Source organism: Lontra canadensis, unplaced genomic scaffold, assembly GCF_010015895.1.
Source record: "Lontra canadensis isolate GAN:19392208 unplaced genomic scaffold, GSC_riverotter_1.0 scaffold1193, whole genome shotgun sequence".
NCBI classification, from domain to species: Eukaryota; Metazoa; Chordata; class Mammalia; order Carnivora; family Mustelidae; genus Lontra; species Lontra canadensis.
In genome coordinates, this window is record NW_022632177.1 from 1 (window position 1) to 15477 (window position 15477).

The 15477-nt window shown below is 44.1% G+C and overlaps 1 protein-coding gene across 1 annotated transcript; it reads right to left on the reverse strand.

The window, feature by feature from the left end:
* Positions 1–3530: 3530 nt before the first annotated feature.
* On the reverse strand, positions 3531–14535 carry LOC116863443 (AF4/FMR2 family member 2-like; the record flags this gene model as incomplete). Its single annotated transcript, XM_032850894.1, has 6 exons — positions 3531–3583; positions 5998–6091; positions 6420–6491; positions 10625–10761; positions 13433–13496; positions 14240–14535. Coding segments are annotated over 6 exons (716 nt in total), but the record flags the coding sequence as incomplete, so codon positions are not given.
* Between the last annotated feature and the right edge of the window lie 942 nt (positions 14536–15477).

Genomic DNA, 15477 nt, shown 5'->3' on the forward strand with positions numbered 1-15477 from the left:
ACACACACACACACACACACACACACACACACACACACCAGGGAGTGAATGTTGGATTTCTTTGTTGTGGTTGCTTGCAAATGCTATTTACTTTTCTCTAAGTAGTGGTCATTAATTCTTCGATGCCAAATTAAGGCAAGAAGTGAGTATGTCTTCATTTGTAATCTCTGGAGAAAATTCACAAAGCTGTCAGGTGTCTCAAATGCTGAAAGGGGAAGCATGTCATTCTGGGAACAGAGAATGTACTGGAATCCCAGGATACCTGTATTCTAACCCTGGCCCTGCCCTGAATTTCTCTGTGCTCCGGGCATCTCCCTTCCTTCCCCTTGCTGAGCCTTTCCTTGACTGAAAGAAAAGGGTGGATTCAATGATTTCCAATCATGTCCAGAAGTCACAAAGGGAAACACACCACCTCTGCTTACTTTGTACATCTAGAAAAGGCCTTTTGAGCTTACAACATCAAAATGCTAACTGAAGGGTTTTCTTTGCCTCTTATTGCCTACTTTTTTGTAAACAATCAACAGCGGATGCAAGGGAAGCTAGGGCACGAGTTTGCTTTTGGTCATGGTGGATCTTACACGAGGCTCTAGGAGTGACCTCCCGATGAGTGTATCTGCAGGCCACATTGTACTGATGAAAGAATTCCAACCTGCCTAAGGAAGGCTGTGACTCTGGTTACAAGGGTACAATGCAACGCTCATCTTGGGGGGCCTCTAACTCCTACCTGGCTTTCCACACAGCTTGGAGTTCCTTGTCCTGTTTTCTTTCTGTGGGTCTACTTGTAGATCTTGTCTTTCTCTTCATACTTTCAGGACACATGCAAATGAGGGTGTACACACAGGCACAAACTTCCCACTGCTTTCACCATTAGCACACTGGTCCAATCCATTTCTCAGCCACACTCACCCCCTTGCTGTTCATCAGACTCATTAGGCACACCCCACTTTGGAAGATGGCTGTTGTCCTGCTTGGAATGCACTTCTCCTAGGTATCTATATGGACTATTCTCCACCATCCTTCTCTAACATCCCAATTCAAGATGGGTGTCCTGCTCCCCCATACAATCCCCAGACAACCTTTCTATCTCCCTTCCTGGTTTCCATTTGTTCTATGACCTTTACCACCATTTGGCAAAACTCATAGTTTTTTCTGTTTCTTCTAACAGAAGGTGACCTCAAGGAAGGCAGGGATTTCTGTCTATGTCTATACCCAGAATCTAGAACAGTGCCTGGTGCACATACTACATACTTAATGAATGTTAGTTAAATAAATGAATGAACTGTCTTCCAACCATCCCTCTGTCATTATTTAGTATCCACTACATAGAAGAGGCTCTGGAGAGGGTAGGAGCACAACATATAGTACAAGGATGGGGGTGTGTCTGTCAAGTGCCTGGCAGAGTGTCTCATCCATAGTACACACTCAGCAAATAGGTGGTAAATGAAATAATGAATAGCCCCTTATTAGGAAGAACGAATGGTCTAGTAGGGGAGAAGACCCATGAGTTTCTGACAAGCTAGAATAAGTGCCCAAGACGAAGTATACGCCAAGTGCTGTGGAAGTTCTAGGGGTGGGACAGTGTATGCTTTCCAGCTCAAATGGTAAAGTTACTATGTGCCAAACATGGTGCTCAGATATTACATCTAAGCCTCAGAAAAAGTCTGCCAATCCATGTTCAGTACTAAGCAGATTGTTCTTCTCCTTCCAACTGCTTCTTTGCAATTTTCTCCCCCAGCCCTCATGGTCAGGGGTTGCTGCCCCTGGAAGGTGCCTGTTGGAGCCCTGTGTGGTGCCAGCCACACTCATGTGTTGGGGCAAGCAGGCTATGGTCTTGCTTGTATAGAAGATGCCCTCCATGACCATCCAGGGAAGACCAAGCTTGTTTTCTCTTGGGCTCCCATAGACCTTTGTACACATCTGTCACCTCCCTCCACTGGACTGTGTGCTTCTGGAGTACAGGGATCCCATCAGAGTCAGGTGTGCCTCTCATGTGGAAATGTATCTGAGTTGTTTGTTGAATGAATGAGAGGCAACCCCTGGGTGACCCTTTGGAGTTACTTCATTCAAAATCTTTCTGGCCCACCAAAGGGAGTGAGCTTTCTTCACACAGAAGCTGCCTAAAACATCCTTTCAGGAGGCTTTTAATGTGACTTCACAAGCTTAGGATGCATTCTAGTTCTTTCGTTTCAGAATTAAAAGAAAAAAAAAAATCCCAGAAATCATTTAATGGTTGCTTACCTGAACTTGCCCTCACTCTACTCTGTGCTCAGAGAAAATAGCTTTCCCTGGGCCTTTCAATGGTTATTTTTATTTTCTCAACTTCTAGCAAGAAGCATTCTTTTGCTTTAGTTCAACAACATAAAAGTAAGACTTAACAACAATTTAAAGGGTACTTCCTTTCAATACAGTAATTGAGATAATGCAGAGTTTTTAATGGGTCTCTTCCCTCACTCTGAATATTTTTATGATATCGAAGTAGAGTTCCTGTTCCACTGCTTGGAGAATTCGCTTTGTAGATATTTATAAAGTGGCAAAAGGATACTATCATACTCTGGAAGAAAATGTATGAACCAGAGACATAAGAATTTTGAAACAATGAGAAATGGAAAAAGCAGCTCTTTGTCAAACCCTGGATCCGCAGTCACAGAGTTTCCCTTCCCAGTGGTGGTGGCAAGTGGGCCTGGGGTGGTGAGGGAGGAACTGGAATCAGAAGGAACACTGATGCTCAAGCACAGAAGGGCAGGCATGGAGCCAGGTCGCTGCAGGGACAGAACTGGTCTTCCAAATCTTCCTCTTAGCAGGAACGGCTCTTTGCAGGGGCCTCAGATGCCAAGGGGTCCAGCTCTTTCCTTTTAGAGCTGGAGGAACATGCTCAGTGTTGGGAAGGGACCCCTGTGCCCCACCCACCAGCCCTGCCCCTCCCTGAGTCCCCCTGGGAGCTTGGGACAGCCCCAGAACCCAGTGGGTGCTCTTCCAACTCTGAGCAGAGGAGAGACTGGGGGATTCCGCTGAGCCTTAGATCAGCAGTAGAGTGGATGCTTTATGTATTTTAGGTCAGGGTGTTTTAGTATTAACATAAAGATCACCATGAAAGCTCAGATAATTGGCTGACTAAGTGCCTTCACATTCTCAACACTATTATGCCTTTGGTTTTATTAAATGGCACTTAGTATGTATCAATGAATATTTCATCGGTCTTTCATTATCAAGTGAATCATTGAAAAATCACTGCCGTGGAGTTAACTTTACCCTGCCTCCCTTGAAATGGCACGGTGCTTGCCATCTCATTAACAGATATTTTTATGGCCATAATTTGGCTTAAAGATCAAATAGTTGAAGAAATTTGGAATTACATCCCATTAAACTTTTCTGTCTTGCCCTTAGCTGAAACTGGACCAGAATTTCGTGTGCACAAAAATCACTCTAGTGTCAGGACTGACCTTCGCTCCTGAGTTGTTGATACAAAATATTGGGGGGGGGTCTCTTAAATTGCTGAGTTTCTGAAAAAGCAATCTTCGTAAGATACTTACTTTCCATTGCCTACCCAGGGAGATGGTATCTGAGCGACTTTTGAGGCATTTTGCTAAAAAAGAGAGAGAGAGAGGGAAATAAGGACATCTATTTTGTGTTTTATTAATTCAGAAACAGATGGAAGTGTGATTTTGAGTACATTAATATTGATTGCAGCGTTTCGGGATGCCTCCTGTTCTGTTCGCAGAGCTGGGATGTTAAGTGCACGTCAGCACACCACGACGCACACTCGATGAAAATAGCTGGGTAGGATAATTAGCGGGCTCCAATCAGGACCATGCAAGTCACTTGATGAAAGATCTTATATACTAAAAGGCCCAGTGAAATCAGACTCAGTTCTCCAAGAAGTGGCTTAATTATCCTCATCTGAAATTTATTCTGCAAAACAAGCTCTTCAGAGTACTGGCAAGCCTTTCACCTTTAGCTCCCATGGCAAACTTTTTCCTGGGATGCAACGTGGGCTGTAATTTCTGACTTCTCAGGAATGGGCCAGGACTGAGCAGAGCGACCGGCAAATCCCAGTTTAGCAATGCCACTGATCCGGGGGTGCATTGCCATGGACCACTGAGGATTCTTTGTCCCTCTGAATGGAACTGGGCTGGTTTCAAAAATGGGCCTCCTGCATTTGAGGGGGCCACACACCTTTAGAGCATTCAGCACCGCCACATTAGGACAGTGGTCCAGCTCTCCACAATGACATTACTGGGTCAGAGCCCAAAGTGCACAGGACTAGCCCTCCAACCCCCCGCCTGACTCAGGCTGGCCTTCTCTGGCAAAGATCAAGGTTATGTTCCTCCCTGCCTCTTGGGTTGCGGCCCAGCCCCATTTGCAAATGAGGTGCTAGGGAGAGTCAGGCATTTTCAGGAGCCCAGGCTGGCAACACTTCTCTGGCACGTGGAGGGAGACCTGCATCTAAGTTGTGTTCTGCAAACTCCAGTTTTTCATCTAAAAGCAGCTCAGCACGCTGCCAGAAGAGTGAGTTATTCAACATATGTTTGGCATTTTTACCGTGCCCTGAACACCACAAAGAACAGGCCAAAGAGGATAGATACTAGAGCTGTGGCTCTCTAAGCATAAGCCCAAGACCAGCAGTGGCAGCAGGATCCCCTGGGAACTCGTTACACATGCCAGCTCTGCAGCCCTGTCCCAGACCTCCAGTAGCAGACTCTGAGAATGGGACCATGGACTCAGGGTTCATGAGCTCCCCAGGGCCTCCAGATGCCCACTCAGGTTCGAGAGCCACCTTTCTGTGGCACAGGTGGAGAGCGGAGATGTAGAGGGGGCGATGGGCAACTGTTGTATTTGATGCATCACCCCTACATGAGCACCAGCTTCATGGAATTGTGACCACACCAGGAAGTAGCTGGTGGACGTGCTCTTTTCCCCAGCCCAGTCGGCGTGCTCCTACAGCCATGCCCTATGCCACTTACTGCACTTGGGAGACCAATGTGAAGGTCATGGTTCAATTCATCTCGGACAACTGTTTTGGTGCAATTTAGCTAAGCAGTCTCATGCACATGGCAGAAATAATAATAATAATGATAATAATAAATAATCATCCTTTTCCTTTAAGACATGACCAACAGGAGCCTTGAGCCTTCTCAAATCTAAATCATGACCATTTGGGGGGCGTGCTGCAAATGAAGCAGAAGCTTCGGAGACCATGAAGCCAGTCAGTGGCCAGTTTTTATCTGGGCTCAGTCCTAAATTTTGGCATTCTTTTGCAGATAAATGCCTTCCTTCCTTCCTCTCTTTTCTTTTTCTTTCTTTTTCCTTTCCTTCCCTTCCCTTTGCTTTCCTTTCCCTTCCCTTCCTTTTTTGCTTGTGAACTAAAATCTCCAGTTCCCTAGACCATGGATTTATTTATTTGTTTGTGTGCTAGTTAATTTTGGTAACCAGAGCAATCAATTGTTTTGTTTTATTTTATTATTTAATTAATCAATTAATTAATTAATTTTGATCACTAGTTTTCAAGTGCAACCACTGCCCTCCAAGGCTACCCATGGCTAAAGGGCTCCTACGGGAATGGCTATCCCCCTAGAGCCCAGGGTGGCTGCAGCGACTTCTCCCACTGTTAAGACATTTCTGGGCTGGCTGCTCACTTCACAGGAGACAGGCCATGACCACGGACACAACCTGTGTCCCCTCGTGTGTCCCTACCATGCAGGGTGGGGAAGAAGGCAGCATCACTCCCCTGATTGCAACCAGGAAGATGTCAAGGGTCATTTGGCCAGTCCAGAAGGTAATCAAGGGATCGCACTACTGCACCTTCTCTCCCAGGAATCAAATCAGAGGTGAGCTCTCTGCTGGGCCCCGAGGGAGAGAGGCAGGAGGGCCATGGCCGGCTGGGATGACAGAGGCTAAGCCTGTTGCAGCAACAACCTTGACATTTAATCACATGCTTGCCATGTCTCATTAGTGATTTTGTCCACCCGGTACTTATAAATTATACAAAATAAGGATTACCTTAAAATATTCCATCAGTGATCTGGAGTACTTCATAGCATGGTCCTTCTTCAGCTTGAACATCCGCAAGTAGAGAAGTGATAAACACCTGTAGCTGTGGCAAGGAGGAAAGGATTATGTTAATGCAACAAAAATGCTGAGTCACAGGCTGTGTTCCCTCCCTTATAGTTACTGAGAGCCAGAAGTAAAAAAAGGAAAATGCTTCAAAGAGAAGGGGTAAGCATTAAAATCCCATCTTGATAAGGGTATAAATTAGGAGAGTAAATGTTTAGTCAGCGACTGAAGAAATCCATTAGTTATCCTTTAATAGTTTAATGGAAAACAAGAATAATGATCTGGGGTAAGCAGCTTAAGTCGATTTGGAGTTTTCAAATCCTTCTGTGACATTTCAGCTGCTTGCTCGCAACCTCTGTGAGACTTACCATAATACCGCCAGCTTTTTGTCCCCATCCGAAGCCAAGGGGCTTGCAAAGTTCTTCAGTCTCATCGCGTACCTTTGAAGAGAAAGGACAAGCTCAAGTGCCATCCGCACGACCCTTCAGAGAGTCTAGAAGTCATTGCTATTCCCATCACCTGAACGCTTTAGTGCCACATTTGCTCGGGGTGGGAGGAAAATGTAGGTCAGGTGGGCAGGAACATGCGTTCCTGGAAACACGTGTGAAGTGATGATCCAAAGAGTGGCGTACAGAAGTCAGCCCTGGAGAGGTCAGCTAAATGTGGAGCCCACCTTCTAGGGCAGTGCTGTGGAACCACCATAGTGTGGCAAAATCCTCAAAAAGAACGAATGCTCGCCATCGGCGACGATGTGGATGGAACTAGAGCGTGTCACGCTAAGTGAACTAAATCAGTCAGCGGAGGACAAATACCGCATGATCTCACTCATATGTGGAATTGAAGAAACAAAACAAACAAGCAAAGGCAGAAAAAAAGGGAGACAAATTCAGAAACAGACTCAACTCTAGAGAACAAACTGGTGGTGACTTGGGTAGGTGTGGGAGAGCGGGGGGAACCAGGTGATGGGGATTAAGGAGTGCACCTGTTGCGATGAGGACCGGGGGAAAGCATGGAAGTGCTGAATCACTGTATCATACACCTGATAGAACACTGTATGTTAACTAACTGAAATTTAAATAAAAACAAACAAAAACCATGCTGGCCACAGACCGTCCTGAGGAGCACTCTAGCTAACCAGCATGACTGGTCTGCGATGATAGGCGGCCACAGGTGTCCGTCTCAGTTGAGTTCATGACAGACAAGGTAAATAATACACGACTCTGTCTGACATAGGCATGGGGAGCCCACAATCACACAGTTAAAAAAGGTCTTTTCTAATGGCTCATGTTTTGAAGATATTCCTATAGAAAGTGGTTTTATTTTTTTTAAGAGGAAGGTCAATTTCACAGCATTTGCCGGTCTAAGAGCCTTTCATTTATGGTGCTTGTATATTTTGTCTTTCCATTCTCTTTAATTGTTACCGTTCCACATTGGGGTGATCAAAGGTGGAACGGTTCTCATTTTTTTCTTCTAGCTGAGCACATTCCATTCTGGGCATTTAGACTCTTGAAAATCAATTCATTGAATAAAATCATTGAGCTTTAATGCAATTTCACAGGTACCTGTGGAGGAATAAGTAAGTGAGTTCAGCATTGCAAAAGGAAGCTGGAAGTGTGCAGGCAGCCTGGGCTCATTCTTATTTATGAGAAGGTGATGGAGAGCCTGCACCATGGACTCCCCATTTTTAACAGCCTCCCCAGAACACCAGGTGCCCCAGGGCTTGCCCCCTAAGACCAGGCACCCTGTCTCCTGGTTATAGCTCCACTGCTATGAAGGAATATTTTCCAGCAAAAGGACCTGTGAACTGGGTGTGGGTCTCTTCTGTTGCCATATTAAGCGAAAGGATTTTTATTATGTAATAAATCAAACTGTCTTTGACAGTTGGATCACTGAAATGTCAAGTCATTGTGATGTCCCACTTGTTTGCACAAATACATTTCTACTGCATATTCCCAGGGCTCAGAGCTGCTATAATTGCTTGAAGGAAGAAAACTGGGCTCTCTCTGTGGCCAGCATACTGCCAGAGAGTGATAAAAATCTCTCCACCACATATTATGTCACTAAAAACCATGTTCATATTAGTTACCCTCTAATTGCAACAACTTTTGAAGTGAGTGGCTCATGGAACTTCAGTTGCCTCAAGGGACCAGAAGACCTAAATTGTTTTAGCCCATTTTATTCCCAACTGAAATTTGCTTAAATATATATATGTATATTTATATATACATATACATATGAATATATATATATACACTCCCATATATATACCCACACATGCTCTACAGAAAATGCGAAATCTGTACATGTAAACAGAGGGCACACGAAGGGGTGCATGTGAAACTCTGAAAGAAGTCCATGGATTTTGTCAATGTCACTATCTTGTTTGTGATACTGTTGGGGGAAACTGGGCGCGGGGCCAGAGGAGCTTTCCTGATCATTTCTTACAACTGCTAGGGAATCAACAATTAAGATAAAGTTTCAAACTATTGACTCTAAAGTGAACGTCCATACATTCTCCCCTGTAAATAATAATGGAAAAAGAAGTGTTTTCTAATGGGAATAAATGTTACTCCAAGACTCGCACTGCATTTTTACCAGAAATGAAATATGATGCTCTGCTTTTGTATCTTTAAGAAAGCATGTGTTTTCCTAAAAGAAAATGAAGAAAAAAGAAAAATATAGAGAGATGGGAAACACCCATCATTTCACCCTACTGCAGCTGGGATCTCATTTCCCTTCCCGCATGGTCTATAGGCAGAAACATGCTTTTCATGGCCAGAAATGTGGTGTGTATATAATTCTGCAGTTATATAGTCTCCATCGTGGCTGATATTCACTGGCTGCAAAGAATTCTGTTGAGTGTACTACAGTGTAATTACTTACTCTTCTGTGATTGATTATTTGGTTTGCTTCTAATTGTGTGCTATAATATATGCCAAACTTAACACCATACAGATAACTCGCTCTACTCTCACAATTACTTTTTTCAGTACAGGAAATTCACATTTCCAGAAGTTGAATTACTGGCTGAAAAGATATGAATGCTCATTTGTAAAGGTTTTCCTCCATAATGCCAAATTTCCCTCACTTTATAATGATCAGTTTCTATTCCCCCAGCAAAGGTGAGGCCTAGGTCACCATTATTTGGCGCGTGTATGCATGTGTGTATCTAAACACTAGGTATTAGTATTTTTTAACTTTCCTACTAATTTAAAAAGTGCCTTTAAAAAAAGTTTGCATGTTTGGATGGATAGAGAACATGAATTTTCTCTGTGTTTGTTCACTAATGCTGCCCCTTGACTTTTAATTTTTGCCAGAAATTTCATCCTGTGCGTCTTTGAAAATCACTGGTGGCCTCGAATACACTGAGAAATCAATTTCCTGTTAAAAGCTACAGAATGGCGGTGGTGGCTTTTACAGAGCAGAAAGCAAGTCTGAGAGATAGATGCCTTACATGCTTCTCTGAACAGAAGAAAGCCAAAGGTGGTTGCCTGGCAAGGTGAGGCTGCTTTCCTCATAAACCCCTACTTTAGTGACTTGAACTTCCTCTTCTGATTCTATGGAAGCACAGTTGGTTTTTTTTTTAAAATAATACTGTGCATTCTTTTGATCTTTTGGAAGACTTTGCTGGATAAATATGCATGCTCAGTGTGTTCAATGTTTGTCTGGAGGTTTAATTACAAGGGTCTCCGATTTGTACCAGTAAAAGCGAGGCCTGGCATTATCAATTAATCAAGCCAGAGGTGACCTGAATAGAAAGGACTTATCAGGTGAGGAACTGCTCACTCAAACAAAAGCAATTATTTAGTCCGTCTAGCAAATGATGGTGCTTTTCAATTATTTTACAAATATCTGCACATTGCTGGAAAATACAACAGTGGGCATTTCTTCTCTTTCCGCTTCTTCCAGGAATTTTTCTGATTACTCACAAATTTTATTCCACCAAGATCAAGGGCAGGCCAGGAAATTTCATTTCAAATGCAAATGAGACCAATAATCTGTGCAGTTAATATACTGGTTCCTATTCGCATCTTCTAATCTTTACCCCTCCCCCTCCTACCACCTTGTCTGTTTCCTTGAAGTTACAGACACAGGGGAAGTTCATGCATACCTGCTGCCCTCAAGCCAACTTTGTGTAGGAACAGTGGCCCCTCCTTTTTAACAACCCAACGCAGAAATTCTGAGAAAACCATGGTTTATAACAGAAATCTTGATAGCGCCACCTTCCTTGAATTATAAAACTGCACTTTGAAAAGGCCAGTGTCAATACCAAATGGTGAAATTATTATACTTTACTTCCACCCACTACGTTTCCATTTTAATTTTATGAATATTGCAAATTATAACACTCATGTTACAACCTCTGAAGGGGATAATTTATAAAAGCAGTGTCCATCAATTATAAATTTCCATGACATTAATAAAATGGCAAGAACTAATTACGATGACTTCTAAGAAGAAGATGCGTAAGACAAACCATTAGTAGGAGGAAATGATAGTTTTAAAAAAACATAGCAGCTTCTAATTACGACTGAGATGAGCTTAGGAAGATTGCTGCAGAGAGGCCATTAACCTGAGGAGCTCCACGGTCTCAGAGTACATGGTATAGGGAGACTTGGCTTCTAGAGGGTCACGCTCCATCGCATTGCCACATTCAGTGAAGGACAAGGCTGCGTCGGCATAATTCACGGCTTTGCCAAATTTCTCAAACTGAAACAAGAAGATGACTCGTTAACAGCATATTGCCTCTTTTCTCCCCCCCAGGTAAAGGAGCAGGTCTCAACTCCAGGGCCATTTTGCACCCCTCCCCCCAGGGAATTGACTAGACAGGGCCTTGGAACATCCTATGGGCAGACCTTGCCCTGAAACTCTGCTTTTCATGAGACTCATGGGCAACTTCCCTATACAGTCTTTGTGATCACATCAACCCCATCCCCAGGGGAGGAGTAACAAATTGATGCTATTGTCATGAAAAATGTGAAGCTTCTGGTGTGACTGTTGACAAGAATCATATCACTTTCATTGTAAATGATGGCCTGAAATAGTGTGTCAAAAAGCCAAAAAATATAGCACCACTAAATATTTTAGTTTAGTAAAATTTTATTGCAAAAGGTTTTAACCCCGATAATGGTCATGATTAAACTGACTCAGACATACTGATTTCTTTTTTATGTATAATGAATATTATATATGACACTTTTATAGTGAGTATTTTATAACAGTATTTAATGTTTTCAACTTTTTGATAGCTGGATGTAAGAATTCCACTAATATGAGATTTTATGTAAAAAGAACCAATATAATGCAGATTTAGCTATTTTAATTTTCTTGTATACCTTTTATCAAAATATTTTCTTGCAGCTGTGAAGGTTTCAATTCTCAAAATGGCAGAGTAGTTGTCTCTGGAAAAGGATTAAGTACAACTATAAAATGATGAGTTACAGGTCCTACAGAACCACTGTTGTAAATGACTCTTTTTACAATAAATGTTCTGCAGTTTCCTCACTGTGAGCTGTTATGGAAGAATATTGGTTTCAACAACGTTCAAAGCGATTTTATGAAAACCTATGTGTGTGTATGTAAACTATCTCCTCCTTCTCGTGCCTCACCTGATTATTTCCTTAGGTAATCTGGCTCTGACTGCCTCTCTTGTGAGGAAACTCTTCCTTACATCTTGATTTTTCAAAGTGATTTCTCATTCAAAAACCCACAGCAGGAAGGTTTCCTAAAGATCTCCTAGACCAAACCTCTCTTTTTCCAAAAGGAGAGACTGAAAAGTCCAGAAAGATGATTACGTGGTCATTGTGCCACTTTGTGGCCAGGTCCTACCCTGGTCCCAGGCCTCAGTTTCCCCATCCATAAACCAAGGCGTTCAAACAACAGAGGGCCTCTGGGTCTGGCACAGACATGAGCCTAGCAAAGATATCTTCCTCTAAATGAATGTCTCTCAACCTTTGTTTCCATCATTACCACCTCTCCCCTGAACCCTGTGGGAGTTATTTGAGGTATTTTTTTCACACACCTCCATCGAAACATAAAGACCAAAAGTATGCTCAGCATCTCTTCGTGCCCTGTGGACTGGAGGGTCATGCACCATTCCAATGTCTGACTTTTTTACTTTACCCCCAAAACTGGCTTTTGCCCTCAAGGGGCGTTGGAGACACCTCAAATGAAAATGCATTTTCTAAATGGCTTAGACAAGAAGTGATTTTGGGGATACACATAAACACAGCCCTGGAAGGTACAGAGTGATGTTGGCTCTTAACCCTATATAAATATATATCTCTGTGACTCTGATTTTTCTGTTCCTCCAAACCTCTCCTACATGGTCCCACTCCATGAGCCCATGAGTCTCTTCAGCATCTCCAGTGGAGCGGGTACCCAGCCTGCCTTGTCATTTTTGTCTGCAGGAGCAGGGGACAATAGCTTTCAAAGAGCGCTCCTGCCACAGAAAGGTTAGCCGTAGACAATACCTGAGCAATTTGGACCGCAGTGGGAAAATGACTGTCCAACATTGTGAGCCAGCTAAGTCCTGGATAGACACACTGCCATGATGGAGGACAGTGGGCTTTTTTCTTTTTTTAACATAATGGAGTTGAACTGAGGTGAGGACCCTGAACTGAGGCACTGCCCTTCTCTGGGGGCAGTAGAGAGTATTAATATCTATGCCTAGGTCCCCATCTCAGAAATTCTGATTCCATCTATCTGGGGTGAGGCTTGGGCATTGGGTTTATTTTAAAGCTTCCTGAGTAATTGTGACATGTGGCTGAGACCCCCATTAGGAGGAGCAATCAAGACAACTCAACATGCTGAGATCATCGTTGGTCTCAGTGGCCAAGACCCTTGGAGGAAACAGGGCCATGTGTCCTCAGAACTCTGGATGACAGAACTTCATTTCTCTGTGTGGGGTCCTAGCCTGACTGTGGGCCTCACCTGGAAACATGGAATCAGTGCAGCACGGAGCTGCATTTTTTTCTACACACCTGGGTTTCTCAAAGCCATTTTTTGAGGCCACCTGACCAGCTGTCAACCACTTTGTCTCTGTCTACACCAGTTTTGATTTACTGAAACCAAAGGGATTTCCCACTTTCTCCAGGGAAGTTTCAAAAGTCATCTCGAATTCACTTGAAAGCCCGCAACAGTATGTGGCATTTAAGTTGAGAAGTTAGGGCAAGGGGAAGAAGAGCAAGAACATGAGTAAGGGCAGGGCAACATGCTGCAAAAAGCTCGGGAATTCTGGTGTAAGGAATGAATCAGACCCAATCTGCCTATGTCAGCATAGCAATGAGGCAGTTGGACTTATTGATAAGATGACTTCTTTGTTTCCCTTCAAAACATGATACCGGAATGGGAGGGACGCAGCGAGAAGGGAAAAACCTACCAGCGCATCAGCTTTGTGCTTTAGCTTCTTAGCCTCTTGCATGTAATAATCAGCATTGTGAACCCTAAAGAAACAAAACAGACTCCTTAAAGTTTCATCTTTTCCCCAAAAGACGGAAGAACCACAAATAGTTTTGCTATAAATCCATGCCAAGACAATGCCTTGGAGAAGGCAGGTGACTGCTAGCATTTGCAGAATAACCAACTTTGAAAGAAGCCCAGAAGTGGGATGTGAAGTGTGTAATGGCCCACTGGGACCCATTATTGGCCCCTGCAACCCAATCATTCCACTGTCCGAACATCCCGTGGACCCCATCGAACCTAGCTGATGCTGGCGCTCTGTTCAATCTGAGGACATGGATAAGAAAGGGGGCCAAGGGGCACCTGGATGGCTCAGTGGGTTAAGCCTCTGCCTTTGGGTCAGGTCATGATCTCAGAGTCCTGGGATCGAGCCCCGTATCAGGCTCTGTGCTCGCTGGGTAGCCTGCTTCCCCCCATCTCTCTGCCTGCCTCTCTGCCTACTTGTGATCTCTCTCTCTCTCTCTGTCAAATAAATAAATAAAATATTTAAAAAAAAAGAAAGAAAGGGGGTCAAAGCAACCTAGAATTAAGCACCTGTCTTTGGAAATGGTACCAGAGCTCCATGATCAAAATGGGCCAAAGACATTTCTTGGTGCAGACAGAGGATGTGTGGGGATGAGGGGCCGCTGCTGAAGTCTTACTTTGGTGCTAAAAAAGCCATCCTGCATGCACCCATCCCCATGCACCGCCCCCACACCATATCTGTGATGATCTGGGAACAACATACGAGTCGTCAAAAGTGAGCTTGGGTCTCCGGACATTGGCGGTGCTGCTGGACAGAAGAGGCAGGGCTGCCCAGGATGCCATCTCCAGGTGACTGCTATCCATGAGGCCCGTAGTGATTGTGGAGGTGATGGTGGAGATGGTTGTGGTAGTGGTTGTAGTAGTGGCTGTGGCCGTGGCAGTTGCAGTGGCCGTGACAGTGGCAGTGACAATGGCAGTAGCAGTGACAGTGGCAGTGGCAATAGCCGTGTTGGTAACCGTGATGGCAGCAGAGCTTGTCTTTTTTGGAGTGTCTCCATCCTGGGGAAAAGGACAGACAGTTGCCATAAGGTTCAGCCTCTTAGAACATCTTTTCACATAGGCTTTGAATGTCAAGCACAGTAGGAAACATGACAAAAGAAAGATAACAATGCACACAGCTTGAGAATAAACAGGTGACCCTGGTAGATCACCAGCGCTTGTTCTAGGATAATACCAACCACGGAGCTAGTCCCGTGCTATGATTACAGAAGTCTCATTATCTCAACAAGACAGCCACTGGCAGATCTTGTAGGAAATGTGGGTGGGGAGAGGAAGAAGGGGGTAGGGAGAGAAAGACAAGAAAGAGGAGGAAGGAGAATGAAGACAGCAAGAGTGAGCATGGGTGGGGGGATAGAGAAAGAGAGGTGACCCTGATATGAATATTTTTGATAAGGGAACAGCCCAAAAACTTCCACTAGGGTAAATAAGGTACTCCAGTCACTCTGCAATTCAGTGCAGCAAACCAGGCCTTATATCCTGGAACCAAAGCTGAAGCTGCCCTTTTGTTCACTGAGGTCTTGACTGATGTCTGGCTAAGTGAATGTCACATGAATGCCTCCTCATTTTGAAGTCTCGAGATGGTGAAAGCTCATTTTGACCAGATCAAAAACTAAATGGGCAAGAGACTTCTGGGTTTCACCCTGAACTGTCACTGCCATGGAAAGAGTGGAATCCAGCCGAAACAAAGTAGGTGGAATGATTTGTGCTTCTGTGACCGTATATGTCGTGAGACCACGATACACTTGGCCCTCCCTACCTGGCAATTGTGGCGTGATCTTGACTGTTCTACCTCTGACCATGTTTGCCAGGGGACCTCCTCCTTCTTCTGCTTGTCTGAGTTGCTATCTGTCTAAGGTTGATGTCTCCCAAGGTTCATTCCTCAGGTCTCTTCTTTCCTGACCTTGACAGGATTTGCCAATCCCGTTTGTGTTGGCATAGATT